The sequence below is a fragment of the Castor canadensis genome, chromosome 9, assembly GCF_047511655.1.
Source record: "Castor canadensis chromosome 9, mCasCan1.hap1v2, whole genome shotgun sequence".
NCBI classification, from domain to species: Eukaryota; Metazoa; Chordata; class Mammalia; order Rodentia; family Castoridae; genus Castor; species Castor canadensis.
This window is the reverse complement of record NC_133394.1, coordinates 81,113,784-81,130,786: the sequence shown is the minus strand read 5'-3', so window position 1 is coordinate 81,130,786 and position 17,003 is coordinate 81,113,784. Positions and strand designations below refer to the sequence as shown.

The 17,003-nt window shown below is 37.3% G+C and overlaps 1 protein-coding gene across 4 annotated transcripts in view; it reads left to right on the top strand.

Moving 5' to 3' along the window:
• The window catches only part of Pkd2 (polycystin 2, transient receptor potential cation channel), a 52,878-nt gene that overhangs the window by 10,830 nt on the left and 25,045 nt on the right, over positions 1-17,003 (top strand). For all 4 annotated transcript variants that reach the window (XM_074041786.1, XM_074041784.1, XM_020154614.2 and 1 more), the window contains exons 3-4: positions 6,532-6,665; positions 8,243-8,493. In XM_074041786.1, coding sequence (XP_073897887.1) covers positions 6,532-6,665; positions 8,243-8,493 — 385 coding nt within the window. The remainder of the gene's footprint in view (positions 1-6,531; positions 6,666-8,242; positions 8,494-17,003) is intronic.

Here is a 17,003-nt window from a genome sequence, read left to right as displayed (position 1 = left end):
AAAGGCTCCCCTTTTTTGTATATGGAGAGAATGAGAATTTAATCAACACTTTATATAACTGATCACCTTGAATTTAATTAAGTACCAAATGTTTCCTGGAAGGCAATTAAAAAAATTTACTAGATTTATTAAGAATAAAAAGATTGATAAGTTGAGCATAAAAGGTGAAGGAAATACTTGAGTTTCTATTTGTAATTCTAATAAATTGAATATTAATTCATTTATTACCTCCACAGTGGTTTGTACAAGTACTTGTAAGCTTTAACAGGGCATGTTTTCTGAGACTTTGCTTGCCCAAATGGAAATGTAATTTTAAAAAGAAGTTATTTAAGCTAAAAACTATGTGTGCATGGACAACATAATTTTTTAAAACTATTTTTCTGAAACTTTGCATTTGTTTAAGGAGGAATGTCTCATGCTTTTAAAAGTAACATTTTTTTTCTTTTAAAGAAAACTCAAAATGCGTTTTTGTGGAAAGAGCTTTATTTGCCTAGCCTAAAATTAATCAATTTAAATATCTAACTCATTCATTTACTTTTATAAATGTAGAGTTGTGCATCCTTCTTAATTCAATTTTAGAACATTTCCATCACTTCAAAAATATCCCCCTAACTCAAGTGGTCAATGGCAATCAGCCCAATCAGCCCAGTTCTGCTTGAGGTGCTTCACCCACCCATCACTTAACTTTCAGTTCATAGCATTATACTGACTTTTTTGTTTGGGGTAGTTTTGTGAGGGGAAAGAGGATTGTTTGGTTTTGTGTCTTTTAACTAATACCTCCTCTTCCCGCTTCCCCCTCACTCCAGCAATCACCCTTCTACTATCTGTTTCTGTGAGTTTATAGCTATGTTTTTTTCCTCATATAAGTGATAGGACATATTTTTAAATAAACATCTATCTAAAAAATGCTAAAAGCTAGAAATTATCTATATATTGCATTAAAAGTTGAATAGCAAGAGGCATAATATATTAAACTTTTGTGTTATAGCTGTTAGAGCTTAGGATACTGAGGTTGAGTTTGTTCCTGGCATAGAAATAGTGCTTAAATATCAAACTGCAGTGGTTTTAAATATTAACAGGTTGATAGGAATTGCTAAACTTTTTCAAGCGTTGCATATATAAACATATTTCTTATGCCAAATAGGTTACCCCTGTTAAATCTAGAATTTCAGTCAGCCCCCAAACTGCCTGAGCATCAGAATTGCCAAATTAAAAAAAAAAATTCATTGTGTCCAGATCCACTAAATCCAAACTTTCAAGATGTGGCCCAGGGAACTGAGTTTTCAGACGCACTGCTAAGTTTGGGAGCTAAGCCAGAGGAGTAAACTGAAGAACTAGAGTTTAGGAAATATGCCGGAAGTCAAATAAGAAGGCAGCGTTTTCCTGTTTATTTCAGAATGTATGTAGTTTTTTTTGGTTTTTTCACATTCATCACATTTTTGTCTTCTATTTGTAGCTATAGTTTACATAAAAAATTGTATTTTTGGAATATTGTAGCATCTCTGGTTTAGCAAGGATCGGAGTACTTATATAGTTAAACCTCCCAAGTGGTCAGTCATCCTGCTTCTGGTTGAGCAAGATTCACAGCTTAAAAGACTGATTTCTTTGAAACCATCTCCTTTTTCTGTGGCTAAGTGAGAAAGTTCTTCTGTCCATGAAGCCAAAGTCTACCTCTACCAGCTTCTCCTAGTTCAATCTTCTGAGCACATTTATTCCAAGTGCCTTTTCCATGTCTGTTGTAATTAAGCCCTTTGGAAGTTTGCAGACAGACATCAGTCTCCCCTAAGTCCTCCCCAGGCTGAACCTTTCCAGTTCCTTCACCTGTTGATGCTGTGATTGGGTGCATGGCTTTGAGTAACTCATGATGGAAACTCCTACCAAAATGGGTGGCATATGTTCTGCTCATCAGAACAGCAGGGCTGTTCTCATTCAGATACCTCACTGTCTTCATGCATGCATCCATGGCCAGATTCAAGAGGCTGCTTATTGGCATCAAAGGGTCCATACCAGAAAGCTCTATGTCTTCCAGCTGGTATTGGAGCACTTTTTTCCTGGAGGTCTTCCCTTTTATCTCATTAGAATCTGCTCACCATGCCAATCTGCAGAAATTATCCTGGACCTAGATTCATACATCTCAAATATCAGCCAGTTGTCTCAGCCTTGCTCTGTCAGCCATGATATCGTCCATGTCCTTGAAGTTACTAAGTCAAAAACTGTAGTCTAAGAACACCAGTCCATTAATCAAAGCCATTTGACTAGAGTTCACTTTATTATGTTATAATCCAGCTTAGTGTTTATGAAATAGGCTGATGAGAAAGACTTTCTATGCTGGTCTGAATAACTTCACCATTCCTCAAGCTGTAGACTAAATTCAAAAGCAGGTACAGATTTACTCCTAATAAAGCCTTACTGACTCCTAGTGATTGAGTTCTTTCTTGGTTGCTTAGGAACCATGTTTTTGATTACTAGTTCTAAAATCTTGCCAGCAATATCATTATCAGTATCAAATGACCAAGAATAGCATACTCATTATTGTGTATGCACAGGAGATAATGTAATTAACCCTATCTATGCTTTGCATGTTTACATGCTAGAAAATCTTCATAGTAATAGTAAGACTTCTGGAATGCAGCTTGACATTCTACAAAAAGTGTAATTGTTTTTTGCATCAGGCAGATCTTAATTCAAATCCCAGCTCTACCACTGACATACTAGGTAAACTTGAACAAGTTATTTAGTCTTTCTGAGCATTTTTTTTCTTCATATATAAAATATTTGTTTTGGAAGATTGTCATGAAGAGTATAAATAATACATGAAAAGATATTGGGGTACTGTCATACAAGAGTTGTAAGAAGTAAATTTTCCTGCAGACCATTAGCAATGCTGAATTATCTCATCAATGAGTTTTGAGAACCATAGTTTGTAATTGTTTAGGTCCAGACTCTGGTTCCTTTGGGTCAGCTAAGTGCCAATTAACAGTTTATTTTCATTTTACCAATGTCAGTCTTATTCCCTTGTTTTAAAAATCAGTGTGCTTTACCAAGAGGATAGAAATAACGTGTGAATTATGTAATTCCACTTTCTCTCTAATTTGACTTATTCTTCCTTGAAACCCAAGGTTACTATGAATTCATCCTCAAAGTACTTTCAAATATATATGGGTTACTGTTACAAACAGCAGTGGTATTTCTATAGTGTGTTAGGTGCTGAAGTTAAAGAAAGGAATATGTAGTATTTTAGAAGATCTTTTGTGTGTGTGTGTGTGTGTGTGTTTTTTTATTCATATGTGCATACAATGTTTAGGTCATTTCTCCCCCCTTCCCCCTGCCCCCTCCCTTTTCCCTGCTCCCCTTCCTTTCCCCCCCATACCCCTTCACTACCAGGCAGAAGCTATTTTTGCCCTTATCTCTAATTTTGTTGAAGAGAGAGTATAAGCAATAATAGGAAGGACCAAGGGTTTTTGCTAGTTGAGATAAGGATAGCTATACAGGGAGTTGACTCGCATTGCTTTCCTGTATATATGTGTTACATTCTAAATTAATTCTTCTTGAACTAACCTTTTCTCTAGTTCCTGGTCCCCTTCTCCTATTGCCTCTGTTGCTTTAAAGTTTCTGCATTAGTTTCTTTGCATTGAGGACATCAAATGCCATCTTGTGGTTTTTTTGGGTTTCATGCCTATCCTCATACTCCCTTGTGTGCTCTCGCCTCCTCATGTGATCGAAGTCCAATCCCCTTGTTGTGTTTGCCCTAGATCTAAAGTCTGCATATGGGGGAGAACATATGATTTTTGGTCTTCTGGGCCTGGCTAACCTCGCTCAGGATGATGTTCTCCAGTTCCATCCATTTACCTGCAAATGATGAGATTTCATTCTTCTATTTTAGAAGATCTTTGAAAAAAGCAAAAGATGGCATTTGATGAATCTAAGATAAAATTACATTTGCCTTTTCCTTTTTCAGTATTCTCTACTCACTTTATAAAACTGTTCAAACTTCTTAAGTGTAAACATAATAATACAAATCACAGAAGATAGATGAATCAGTATTACAGAAATTGATTTGACTTATTTCTATAAGTCAAAGAAATAGACAAAATTAAAAGGCTGAAAAAATTTCTAAAAACATAATGAATATCACAAAGAGTTAATACAACACATTTTAAACTCGAGAAATCACTGAGAAAAATGGTAGAATTCTGTAAATATTTTGCAGAGTTAAAAATGTAACTTATTTTACAGAGTAGAAAATATAATCTGTTAGTGTGGGAAAGTCTTGAATTTTAAATTCACTGGTATACAAACAAGAAAGAAGACAGAGAAATGAACAACAAAATCATAGACAATATGGTATGTCCTTGGACTGGTGGAGCCGTTTTAAGAAGAAATCTATGTATCTCTATTTCCTAATCTCTGGAAGGAAAGCTACCTTACTTTCTTAAAAAACAAGGAATATTTTACTTTACTTGTAAAAATCTTGCAAGGGTAATAGTCTGAAAAGAGTTCTCCTAAATTGCCTGTGAATCCACATAGATTCAGTGGCTGATAACAATGTTCAGAGAAGTCAAGGTTGGTGTTTTATCACCATATCAGGGAGGAGTTAATTCCATATCTGGTGACTAGAATCCTGATAGCTTTCCACAACAAACACCTTCAACCTGAAGATCACGAGTCATGGTCCATGGACCATGCCTGGAAAACTCCTATCCTTTCTTAGTAAGTGCCTAGGAAAGACTCAATTTTACAGTAACAGTGAAAGAAGGATGTATAGAAATTCCTTTAAGCAGGACCTTAACTCCACATGCGTATCATGTGGCTTTTCTTTTGTCTCAAATAAAGCAAAAAATACTAGTCCAGCACAGGCATTCTCCAAAGATCTTATATTAGTAGTTTCTATCCTTTGAAAATTTTCATTTTCTTTGAAATTTTAACCAAAACTGGATTCAAATATGTGGAAATTTTAGTAACTATTTCATGAATTCTTTTGTTGATTCTGCAGTTTATCTTTTATATCATAAAAGGCTAAGATCAAAATGGATCGCTTCATTGGCAAATTCTATGGGCTCTTTCATCTTCTCCAGTATTTATTACCATTGCATTTGGCCTTCCAGAACTTCCCTCTTTGGCTTTTGTGACTCCCTGTCTCACTGTGTTCCTCCTTGCCCTTTTACTTTCTTAGTTTTCTCCTATGTGAAACACGTTTAGTGGTGTGTTCTCTGTGACTGGGTCTTTGGCATTCTCGTCAGTTGATGTTTTCCATAGCAAAGCTTCAACTAATGTTATATATGGTGTCTCAAAGTCTCTTCTCCCAGTTCTAGACCTCTCTTGTGGGCTAGATGCCTCATGCCAACTTCTTGACATCTTAAATGGGATCTCACAGGCATCTCACACCTAACAGTCCTGAACTTGTCTCTTCATCCCATCCATCTAAACATATTTCACTCAGGTTCTCTTATGCAGATGAACATTCCATTGCCCCATGCCATGAAGGCCTCACCCCAAACCTGAGTGGCATCCAACATGCCTTCCTTTCCTCTCGATGGCATCATTCTACCTCTTCAGCACCTCTCAAATCTGTCTTCATTCACTCATTCCTCGTTAAACCCTCATCATGTCTTCCATTATTGCTTTTTTTCATTCACGTAACAGTTTAATAACTTAATTGAAAACAGATGTAGGCCCTGCCCTTAAGTGTGGTGATATGAAAGAAGTCAATTAGGGAAGAGGGTTCCTCTATAGGAAAGGTCTCTCGAAAGCATGGAGTGGGAAGCAGTCCATGAAGGGAGAACTGCATACATGAAAGTTGTGAGGCTGAAAAACACTCAGCACTTCCTAAATGTTGACAAAAGCTATCAACTAAAGATGGAAAAGGAGTCAGGGGACAGATTGTGTAAGTCTGGTGGGCTTTGATAAGCAGTGGAAATCTGGGGTTCTAAGTAGGACAGTAACAAGATTTATTCTAATGCTAAGAAGATGATGCTAAACATCATGTGGAGTGGATAGGAACCCTCTTCCTGTGTCTGGACTTTCAGGATTGTTTCTGAATCCAAATTAATGGGGGCCACTCTCCTATTGAACATACTGTAGTCATGTGGCTTTCAAGATGAACTTTAAAATCTTTAGATAGTGGACTAGCCTTTAACTACATGGTATTTGCTTACTTCTTCTGAACTGTCACTATGTAGAAGCATCTGGTACTTTAACCTCATTTCACCAGTTTTGATTCTCAAAATGACCTCTGTGTATAGTGTTCCCTTCAGATCTATCTGCCACATTCCTCCTATTATAGAATTACTGAACAATATTTGTGAGAGCATGATAGTGTAGACTTCATTCAGGACCATCATGATAGGTGTAGGAACCATGGGTCTTCCAGTGGTGAGAGACCCTGGGTTCAACTTTGAATGCCCATGGGCAAGTAGGAGTTTATGGCCAAGGAGCAAGTAGGGGAGCGGTAGGTGGAAAATTCTTAAGAGGCTGTGTGAATGTGTGTGCAGATCCCCTCCCATACCTCACTTGGCTCTTTCTATGTTCCAGTGACCTATGGCATGATGAGCTCCAATGTGTACTACTATACCCGGACCATGTCACAGCTCTTCCTTGACACCCCTGTATCCAAAATGGAGAAAAATAACTTTAAAACTCTCTCTTCAGTGGAGGACTTCTGGAAGGTATTTGCAAATGGTTGAAAATACCTCTTTATCTCTCACAATTGTTCATTGGGTGTCACATGTCTTATACACAAGTATCTTCCATGCCTGCTCTGTGTTTACCACTTGTGTGAGATGCTATAAGTTATGGTGAGTTGTTCATAATTACTCTTCCTACCCTTAAAGAGGAGTAAAGTATCAGTCACTAAGAACCTTGCTAGTGGCCTGCAGTGGGCTGAGTGTTTCATCCCTTGCCTTATTTAAATACTCATAGTGACCTTACCAGTTAAGTACTAATCCTGTGCTACATTTTGTAAAGGGGGCATATAAGATTCGGGATGCTTAGGTGTCTAGGGTCACATGACTGAAAAATAAACAAAACAGATCTTTCCTAGCATCACAGCCACTTCTTCATAATAACTTATTATTCATTCAGTCATTCCTAATTCAATAAATATTGATTGAGAATCTCCTAGAATCCTAGACCCAGGAAGGCCTCTTGGATATTCTATTTTATTTTGCTTTTTGTGCTTTCTGTCTCTATTAAGGATAGCATGTATCCCCAGCTCCTAGAAAAGTACTTGATAAAAGGTAGACATGTTATTTCAAAGGTCTGCTAATGTAAAATCAACTCAGTCCATTCTCTAGTTGTCGCAAATTCCAACATAACAGAAGATATATGCAATGACTGACTCTGTAGGGAAAATACTAAGCCAATCTGGAGATATGGTGCTTGGAAATTAAGAAACAATTAAAAGGGAAGTTGGAAAGTAAATCATTGCTCCTCACTAGGGAAATACTTTGTAAAATGCTGTCTAATTTCTGAGTTCAGAACTGATTGATTTTAAGCATAGAGAAAACTGGGTCTTGGAAACCTATTAATGCATATATAACAGCACTCAGCAAACAAAAGCACATTGCATAATATTAACCTTTCCCCAGATCAGTCTATCTCTATTAATCATCTGATGAGAATAACATACTCAGTTGCTAGATCTGTCCTCCCAAGAGGCACAGTTTCTTGTGCAAAATTGTAAGAGTCATCTCACACATACGTAGTTCCATTATAATTAATGTCAGTGTCTAACAAGGCAGGAGGGGTTAAAGGACTCCCCATCTGGCAAAATAGTCCAGACCATAAAAAAAAGGATCCACTAGATGGCAGACTGGTAATCAACACTGTTGCCTTAGTGTTGCTCCAGACAAGTTCAGAATCATGATTGTGTGGGATGCTGTTTTCATAAGAGAAAGTGCCGTTACGGTGGTCACGAATTTATCCAACACCCCCACGCTGCTTCCTCTAGTATCAGAACAGAAATCAGAGTTGGCCATGTATTAAGCTTCTGTCCTGTGCCAAGTGTACTAATCTCACAAAAGATGGATTTTTCTGATCTGACAGCACTGGTTCAGTGGTACCAAGACCCAACAGCTACCAACTAATGAAGGAAGACCCAAACCCAAATCTCTGACCATAAAGCCCACTCTTAAAGCTCTTCCTTATTCAGAGAGTTGTCGGCGTCTTGCTCACACAAGCTCTCCAGGAAGTAGCAAGGCAGCTGCTGAGCTTGGAGCCTTTCAAAAACTTCATTTGCTTTCAGTTCACAGAAGGTGCCTTACTGGATGGGCTGTACTGGAAGATGGAGCCTGGCAACCAAACGAGAGCTGACAACCGAAGTTTCATCTTCTATGAGAACATGCTGTTAGGGGTGCCACGATTACGGCAACTCAAAGTCAGAAACGGGTCCTGTTCCATCCCCCAGGACTTGAGAGATGAAATTAAAGAGTGCTATGATGTCTACTCTGTCAGTAGTGAGGACAGGTCCCCATTTGGACCAGGGAATGGAACCGCGTAAGTGTCTGTGACTCATGGCCACTCAAGTGACTTTCCTTCATTCTTTGACCACCCACCTACATTCATTCATTTGCTCTCTGACAACTTCACCAAGAAGATGCCTAGAGACTCTGTAGTGCTTATATGTAAGACTGGTCCAGTTCACTTTTGGTTCTCATATTTTCTCTAACTTTTACCCCCTTTTAGTTTCTACATGCATATTTTGATAAGGTCAAATTTTGTTTGCCACTCAGTCCACAAAAATTATCTAAGTCTTTGGAGATTTTGTGATTTTGTTTAGGATTCTCTGGTCTTTTTTTTTTTTTTTTTTTTTTTTTGCAGTACTGGGGTTTGAACTCAGGGCCTCATATGTGCTAGGCAAGTATTCTACCTTTCTGCCTCTTGATCCACTTCACCAGCCCTTTTTTTGTGATGGGTTTTTCAAGATAGGGTCTCATGAACTACTTGTCCATGACTGGCTTCCAAACTTAATCCTCCTGATCTCTGTCTTCTGAGTAGCTAGGATTATAGGGGTGAGCTACTGGCACCCAGCTCCCAGTCCTCCTTTTATAGGTTCAATAACATTGTCCCTCAGATTGTTTACTAGGAGGTTCTATGATACAGAAATTCTTCTTTTTGTAGCTCTTAAAAATACATTTTTGTTCAAGATGCAATTACTTAAAATGTGGGTTGTTTTATTGACACATAACAGTTGTAAATATTTATGGATACAGTACAATCATTTGATGCATGTATACAATGTATAAATAACTTCGAAATCTAGATAAATGGCATTTCCATCCCTTGAAACATTAATCATTTCTATGTGTGGAGGACCATCAGGCTCTTCTAGTAATTTGGAGACATCAGAAACTTTCTTAGACTGTTTACCTATGAGATTCAGAACACCAGAACTGTCTCCTCCTCTTTGCCTGTGTTTTGAGACCCATTATCATCATGATGACTGTCTATCACCCTCCTTCCTACCTTTCGTAGTTTCTGGTGACCACCACTCTGCTCTTATCAGTTAGACCAACTTTCTTAATTTTCACATATGAGCAAGAACATGCAGTTGTTATTTCTCCTTCTGTTCTTGGTTTATTTTACTTAACATCACCAGTATGTATCCACTTTAATGCAAATAACAGCATTTCATGTTTTTTTATTGAATAATATTTCATTATATATGTACCAGCTTTACTTTTTCCTTTTGTTATTAGCCTATATTAACTGTCCAGAGTAACTGGTTTTATTGTGACCCATTCATAAATGCATATAATGTACTTTGATCATATATACCGCCTCGATTACACATCCTTTCTCCTCCCTCCTGTCTACTTCCATAATATCCCTAATAGTACTCCTTTCCCACTCATGTCCCATTTTTCCTCTAAATTCCACATATGAGGAAACAAAAATGGGATATTTGTCTTTGTGAATCTGGCTTATTTTGCTTCACATGATAATCTCTAGTTCCATTCATTTTCTTGCAAATGACATGATTTTGTTCCTAATGGATAAATAATACTTCTTTGTGTACATATACCAGATTTTCTTTGTCCATTCATCCATTGATTGACACCTAAGCTGATTCCATAGTCATAGTTGAACTATTATGAATAGGGCCATGATAAACATGAGTTTGTAAGTTTCTCGTATAGTAAGCTGACTTTGATTCTTTTGGGTATATACTTAGAAGCAGTATAGGTGATCATATGGTGGTTTTGTTTTCAAGGATTTTGAATTTTTAATTTTTTGAGGAACCTCCATACTGATTTCCATACTGGCTATACTAATTTATTTATATTGGCACCAACAATGTATATCTAAGTGTTCCTTTTTTCCATCACCACATCCTTGCCAGCATTTGTTAATTTTTGTTTTCGTCATGATAGTCATTTCAATTGGGATGAGATAGAATCCAATGTACTTTTGATTTGCATTTCTCTGATAGCTAAAGATATTGGACATTATTTCACATATTTATTTACTTTGTATCTCTTCATTTCAAAATTATCTATTTAGTTGATTTGTCCAGTTATTGGTTGGATTATTTGCTCATTTGTATCTTAATTTTTTGAGTTCTATATATATTCTGGATATTAATCCCTTGTCTGATGGATAAGTGGCAAAGATTTTCTCCCATTCTATAGGCTGTCTCTTCACCTGGTTCATTGTCTCCCTTGTATTTGATGGAATTGCATTTGTCAATTCTTGCTATCATTTCCTGAGCTGTTGGAATTCTGTGCTTCATTCTTGTGTGTTCTCCTCTAGCCATTTCAATGTTTCAAGTCTTCAATTGAAGTCGTTGATCCATTTTAATTAGATTTTGTGTTCAGGGTGAGAGATAGGGGTCTACTTTCAGTCTCCTATATGTAGATTCTTAGTGTTACTGACACTATTTGTTAGATATGATTTTTTTTTCAATGATTTTTTGACACCTTTGCTGAGAATAAGTTGAAGCTGTGTGGGCTTATTTTTCTTTCCATTGGTCTACATGTGTGTTTTTGTGCCAGTATCATGTTGGTTTTGTTGCTATGGCACTACAGTGTAGTTTGAAGTCAGGTATTTTGATAGCTCCAGCTTTGTTCTTTTATCTCATGATTGCTTTGGCTGTTTGGGATCTTTTGTATTTCCATTCATATTTTATGAAATCTTTTTCTGTTTCTGTGAAGGATGTCATTGAAATTTTAATGGAGATTGCATTTTCTGTCTAGATCATGTTTGGTAATATGGCCATTTTAATATATTGATTCCGCAGATCCATGAACATGGCATATCTCTCCATCTTCTAGTATGCTTTTTTAATTTTTTTCTTCAGTGTTTTATAGTTTTCATTATAGAGGTCTCTAGCCTGTACAGTGGTTCAGATTACACCCAGATATTTGATTTCATTCTATTTTTTTGAGGCTATTTGAATTCAAGTACTATATTCAGTGTAAGAGTGGTGAGAGTAGACTCCCTTGTGTTGTTCTTGATTTTAGAGGAAATGCTGTCAGTTTTTCCCCATTCAGTGTAATTTTGGCTGTGTGTTTTTCCTATGTAGTCTTTATTATGTGGATCCTTCTGTTTCTAGTTTCTTCAAGACTTTCATCATGTTGAATTTTGTCATGTGCTTTTGTTGCATTTATTGAAATGATCATGTGATTTTTTTTCCCCTTAATTCTGTTTATGTGTTGTACAACATGTATTGTATTTACGTATGTGGAACCATCTTTATATTCCTGGAGTAGAACCAATTTTATCATGGTATATGGTCTTTTAAATGTACTGTTCAATTCAATTTGAAAATATTTTATTGAGTATTTTTTTCTCTATATTCATCAAGGGAATTAGTTTATGGTTTTCTTTCTCTGTTGTATCTTTAGCCAGTTTTAGTATTAGGTTAATTGGTTTTGAACTGGATGCCAGTGGCTCATGCCTGTAATCCTAGCTACTCAGGAGGCAGAGATCAGGAGGATTATTGTTTGAAGCCAGCTGGGGCAAATAGTTCACGAGAATCTAGAGAAAAGCTAATGCAGAAAAGGGCTGGCAGAATGGCTCGAGTGGTAGAGCACCTGCATAATAAGCATGAGGCCCTGAGTTCAAACTAGAGCACTGCCAAGAAAAACCAACCAAAAACAAAACCCTGGATTCATACAGTGAGTTTGTTGTGTTCCTTCTTTTTCTATTTTATTGGAATAGTTTGAAAAGCATTGGTGTTAGTTCTACTTTAAAGGTCTGGTAGAATTCAGCTGTGAATCTGTCTAGTTCTTGAGTTTGGTTTTGAGAGATTATTGGTGCTTTAGTCTCATTGCTCATTTATAGTTTTTATATTCTCTTGGTTTAATTTTAGTAGATCATGTGCGCCTGGAAATATATACATTTTTTTAGGTTTCCCAACCTATTTGAATATTCTCTAATGGTCATCTGATTCTTCAGTGATCATCTGGTATCTGTTGTAATATCTCCTTTTTCACCTCTATATTAATTTGTGTCTTCTCTTTCTTTTGATTAGTTTGGCTAATACTCTGCATTTCATTAATTTCAGCCTTGATCTTTATTAATTCTTTCCTTGCAATAATTTTGGGTTTTGCTTATTTTTTTTTTCTAGACCTTCAGATGTATCATTAGGTTAATTATTTGAGTTCTTTTTGATTTTTTAATATAGGCATACATAGCTGTAAAACATAACATAAAGGCAGTTGTGCCTTTACTGTGTCCAACATGTTCTGTTGAATGATGTTTTCATTTTCATTTGATTCTAGGGATTTTTTTAAACTTCCTCCCTGTATTTTTATAGTTTCTCTTGATGTTAATTTCTGTTTTTATTTTATTATGGTCTAGAAGATATAAGAAATTTAAAACATTTTTCATACTTGTTAAGTCTTACTTTATGGCCTAAAATGTGATCAGTTTTGAAGAAAGTTCCATGGACTGTTGAGAAGACTGTGTATCTGCAATTGCTGGATGGAATATTGTATAATGTCTACTAAATCCATTTGCTCTGTGGTTCAGTTTAATTCTCATATTTTATTATTAATTTTTTGGCTGGGTGATCTATCTATTCATGACAATTGAATGCATCCACTATTTTTGTATGTGGACCTATCTGACTCTTTATGTTCTGTAGTGTTTGTTTTCTAAAATTAGGTGCACTAACATTTGGTGCAGGTATATTTAGGATAATTATGTCTTTTTTGATGGATTGTTCTTTGTATTCATATGTAGTGACCTTCTTTATCTCTTTTTACTAATTTTGACTTTGAGTATGCTTTGTCATATACTAATATAGAATCCCCCATCTTGTTTTCTGATTCTGTTTACTTGAGCTATCATTCCCTGCTTTCACTTTCAGTCTGTGTATGTATAGCTTTGCTAGCGAGATATGTTTCTTGCAGGTGACAAGTAGTTGGATGTTGGATTTTAATAGTTAGCCAGTCTATATCCTTTAATTAGAGGGTTAAGATCATTTACACTTAGGGTTATTATTGAGGAATGTGTGCTTTTACTTTTTTCCTGGTTTATTTAAGTTGTTTTTGTTCTTTTCTTTTTCTCTTATTCATATTAGAGGTTTGTTGGATTACCAAATTGATAATGTTTCTTTCCTAATTCTCACTTTTAAAAATCTATTCCAGGGACATCTACTCTTTTCAAGCTTTCATGATAGTTAATTTCTTTCTTCTTCTGTGTGTAGGATTTCTTTAAGTGTCTTCTGCTATGCTGGCTTAGTTGTCATGAGTTGCTTTAATTTATGCTTATTTTAAAAGGACTTTATTTCTCCATTGATATTTTTAAAGGATAACTTTGCTGGATATAGTAGTCTTTGTTGGAAGTTATTTATTTTCAAAGTTTCAGATGTGTTATTACATACTTTCTTGATTTTTAGGGTTTCTGCAGAGAAGGCTGCTGTCATTCTAATAGGTTTGTCTTTGTAAGTAGCTTGGTGCTTGTTTCTGGCAGCTTTCTGTGTTCTTTCTTTGTTCTGTACTCTTGGCATTTTTAACTGTAATATGATCTGGAGACGTTATTTTCTGGTCATGTCTACATAGGGTTCTAAATGCCTCCTGTTCATATTTCCCTAGATTTGGAAATTTTCTGCTATTATTTCATTGAATACCTTTTCTATGCTTTTAATCTGTATCTTAGCTCCCTCCTGTATACCAAAGACTCAGAGGTTCTCTCTCTCTCTCTCTCTCTCTGTTTAGCAGTACTTGAGTTTGAATTCAGGGTCTTGCACTTCCTAGGAAAGCACTCTTAATACTTGAGCCATACCCCCAGTCTTTTTGTTTTTAGTTTTTCAGATAGGATTACTTTTGCCTGGGGTGGCCTCAAATCTTGATCCTCCTGTCTCTGTCTCCTGAGTAGCTAAGATCACAGGCATGAGCCATTATGCCTGTCTGGGGTTTAGTCTTTTGAATATGTCAAGGGCTATTGAAACTTTTGGTCATGATTGCTCTCCTCCCCCCCTTTATTGCTGTGTTAGTTATTTTTCCATTGCTGTGACTTAATAGCTGTCATAAACAACTGAAAGGAGGAAAGGTAGTTTCATTCAGTTTCAGTCCCTGTTAGGTTGGTTCTGTGTTTCTGAGTCTGTGGTGAGGCATTGAGTCATGGTGGAAAGACATGGCAAAAGAAAAGTACTCATTTTATGGCAGCGAGGAAGCAAAGAGGCGCAATAATTGGAGGGGGCTGGAGTGAGATAAGTCCCCCTACGACACACATCCAGTGATTTACTTCCTCCAACTAGGCCCCACCTTCCTTAGTTGTACCATGTCCAGTAGCCTTTTTCATTAATAAAGCAGAGCCCTCATGATCCAATCACTTCCCCAAAGCATCTGGACACTTCCTCCATTTGGGGACCAAGCTTTCAATACATGGGTTGACACTTCATATCTAACCCATAACATTCCACCGCTGGCTCTAAAAAGGCTCATTTCTATTTAATAAGGCAAAATGCACTCAGTCTACCTCCACGGGACCCCACAGTCTTCTCAGTTCTAGTATTGCTCAAAAGTTCAATTCCAAAGTCTCCTCTGAGACTCAAGGAAATCTCTCAGCTGTGACCCTCTATAAAACTAAAAAAACAAGTTATGTACTTCTGCTGGCACATTGTTGTTATGTAGTGAGGAATAGGAGAATAGCAAGGAAACAAAGCAAGATCAAAACCCAGGAGAGCAAACATTAATTCCTTAGCTGCTCGTCTGGCATCTGGGACACTCTGGTAATGAGGTGACATAGAACACAGTTGTATTGGGCAGCCGTACCCCTGTGGCCCTGCCCGTTGCTGCTCACATGTCCTTTCTCTTGGTCTGGCTCCACTTGTTTCCTGTTGCTTTTCTTAGCAAGCATTCCATGTTCCTGATGTCTTCAACTTTCTGGGATTTCCTTTACTTCATAGGCTGCACTCCCATAGCTGCATGCATCACAAGTTCAGGGTTGCCAGCAGGGATTCTGACCTGCTGCACATTTCCTGTCTTCTCAGGCTTTCCTTTGAAGTTGGGTGGAAGTCCTTGTGATCCTACAACTCTTGCATTCAGCATGTCTGCAAAACCATGATCATGAGCCTGCTGCTGTGGCCTGCTGCCAGCTTGAGCAGTAGCCACGGTCCCTTGAACTGAGGCTGCAGCAGCTTCTGAACGCTTGGGTATCTGAGAATGGTGAAATACATCTTGCAGGAACAACTTTGTAGGTGATCTTACGGGAGCAGGTTGGCCTCATGGTGTTTGCTTCTCAAAGAAAAGGCTTTTAAATGAATTTACTCTTGTACACCCTTGAGGGTGAGATGGGTGGGGTCTTAGTGATTCCTGAGATGGCCTTCAGGAATCTTTCATACTGTGCTGATGCAAAAGAAGTAAAGTATTCAGCTGCTTTTTCTTTTTCTTTTTTTTTTTGTGGTATTGTGGCTTGAACTCAGGGCACTCACTTTGAGCCACTCCACCAGCCTTATTTTTGTGATGGGTTTTTTCGAGATAATGTCTTGCAAACTGTTTGCCCAGGCTGGCTTTGAACTATGATCCTCCTGAGCTTTGCCTCCGGAGTAGTGGGATTACAGGCGTGAGCCACCAGCAACTGGCTTCAGCTGCTTTTTCATGATGCCAGTCTCTTCAGAATCCATGCCTTCTTCACTCCTAACTTTAGACAAGGTTTTCTGACCAAGCTGCAAGTTTTTCAAGTCTTTCCTTTCTTGTTTATGCTATCAGCTCTCACTGTAAACCTGGCTAAAAGCACCTAACAATACTCATGCCACAGTCTTTATGCTTGTTGCCTTGAAATTTCCTCCACCAGATTAATTAGTCCATCACTTTTAAATTCAGCCTCACTCAGTCTTATGGCAAAATAAGAACAAAATGTAGACAAGTTATGTTTTAGAATGTAACATGCATTGACTCTGTTGTTCCTAGTAGAATACTTGTTCCCATCCAAAACCTCATGAGTTACACAGCTTACTGTTAACATTTCTGTGGATAGTCTGGTCTTCTGAACTTCCACTAGAATTGCCCATTACGTTCTGCTTAAATAGAATGCTTTCTCTAGCCTGCCTCTCCAAATTCATCCCACAACCTATTTCCATAGGTTTCTGAACCACTTGGTCAGATAGTCACAGCAACAACCTCACTTCTCTGGTGCCAGTTTCCCATGTTAGTTTTTCATTGCTGTAACAGTTGCTACCTGAATATAATAATTCCTCCTCTTGTCTTTAATCCCTGTTATGTTTTCTTCCACTTGATGTAGTCTACTGGTGATGGTTTTCATTAAGTTCTTTATTTGATCTCTTGAGCTTTTCATTTCCATGATTTCTGCTTTTTCTTTTCTCTTTGTTTTTAAATCAGAATCTCTTTTGATTGAATTTCTCATTTAAGTCCATGAGTCTGTGTCCAACTCACAAGCAGTTTCCTAGTCTCATACTAATTCTGGTGTGGTCACTCAGCCACTGAGGAGAAGAGGCCGTTGGGACTTAAGAGATATAAAAGCACAGGACCTTTGATTCCCTAGCCATAAGGTGTGACAGGAAACCCTCCTAAGGTGGCTCCTCATCATAGGAGCAG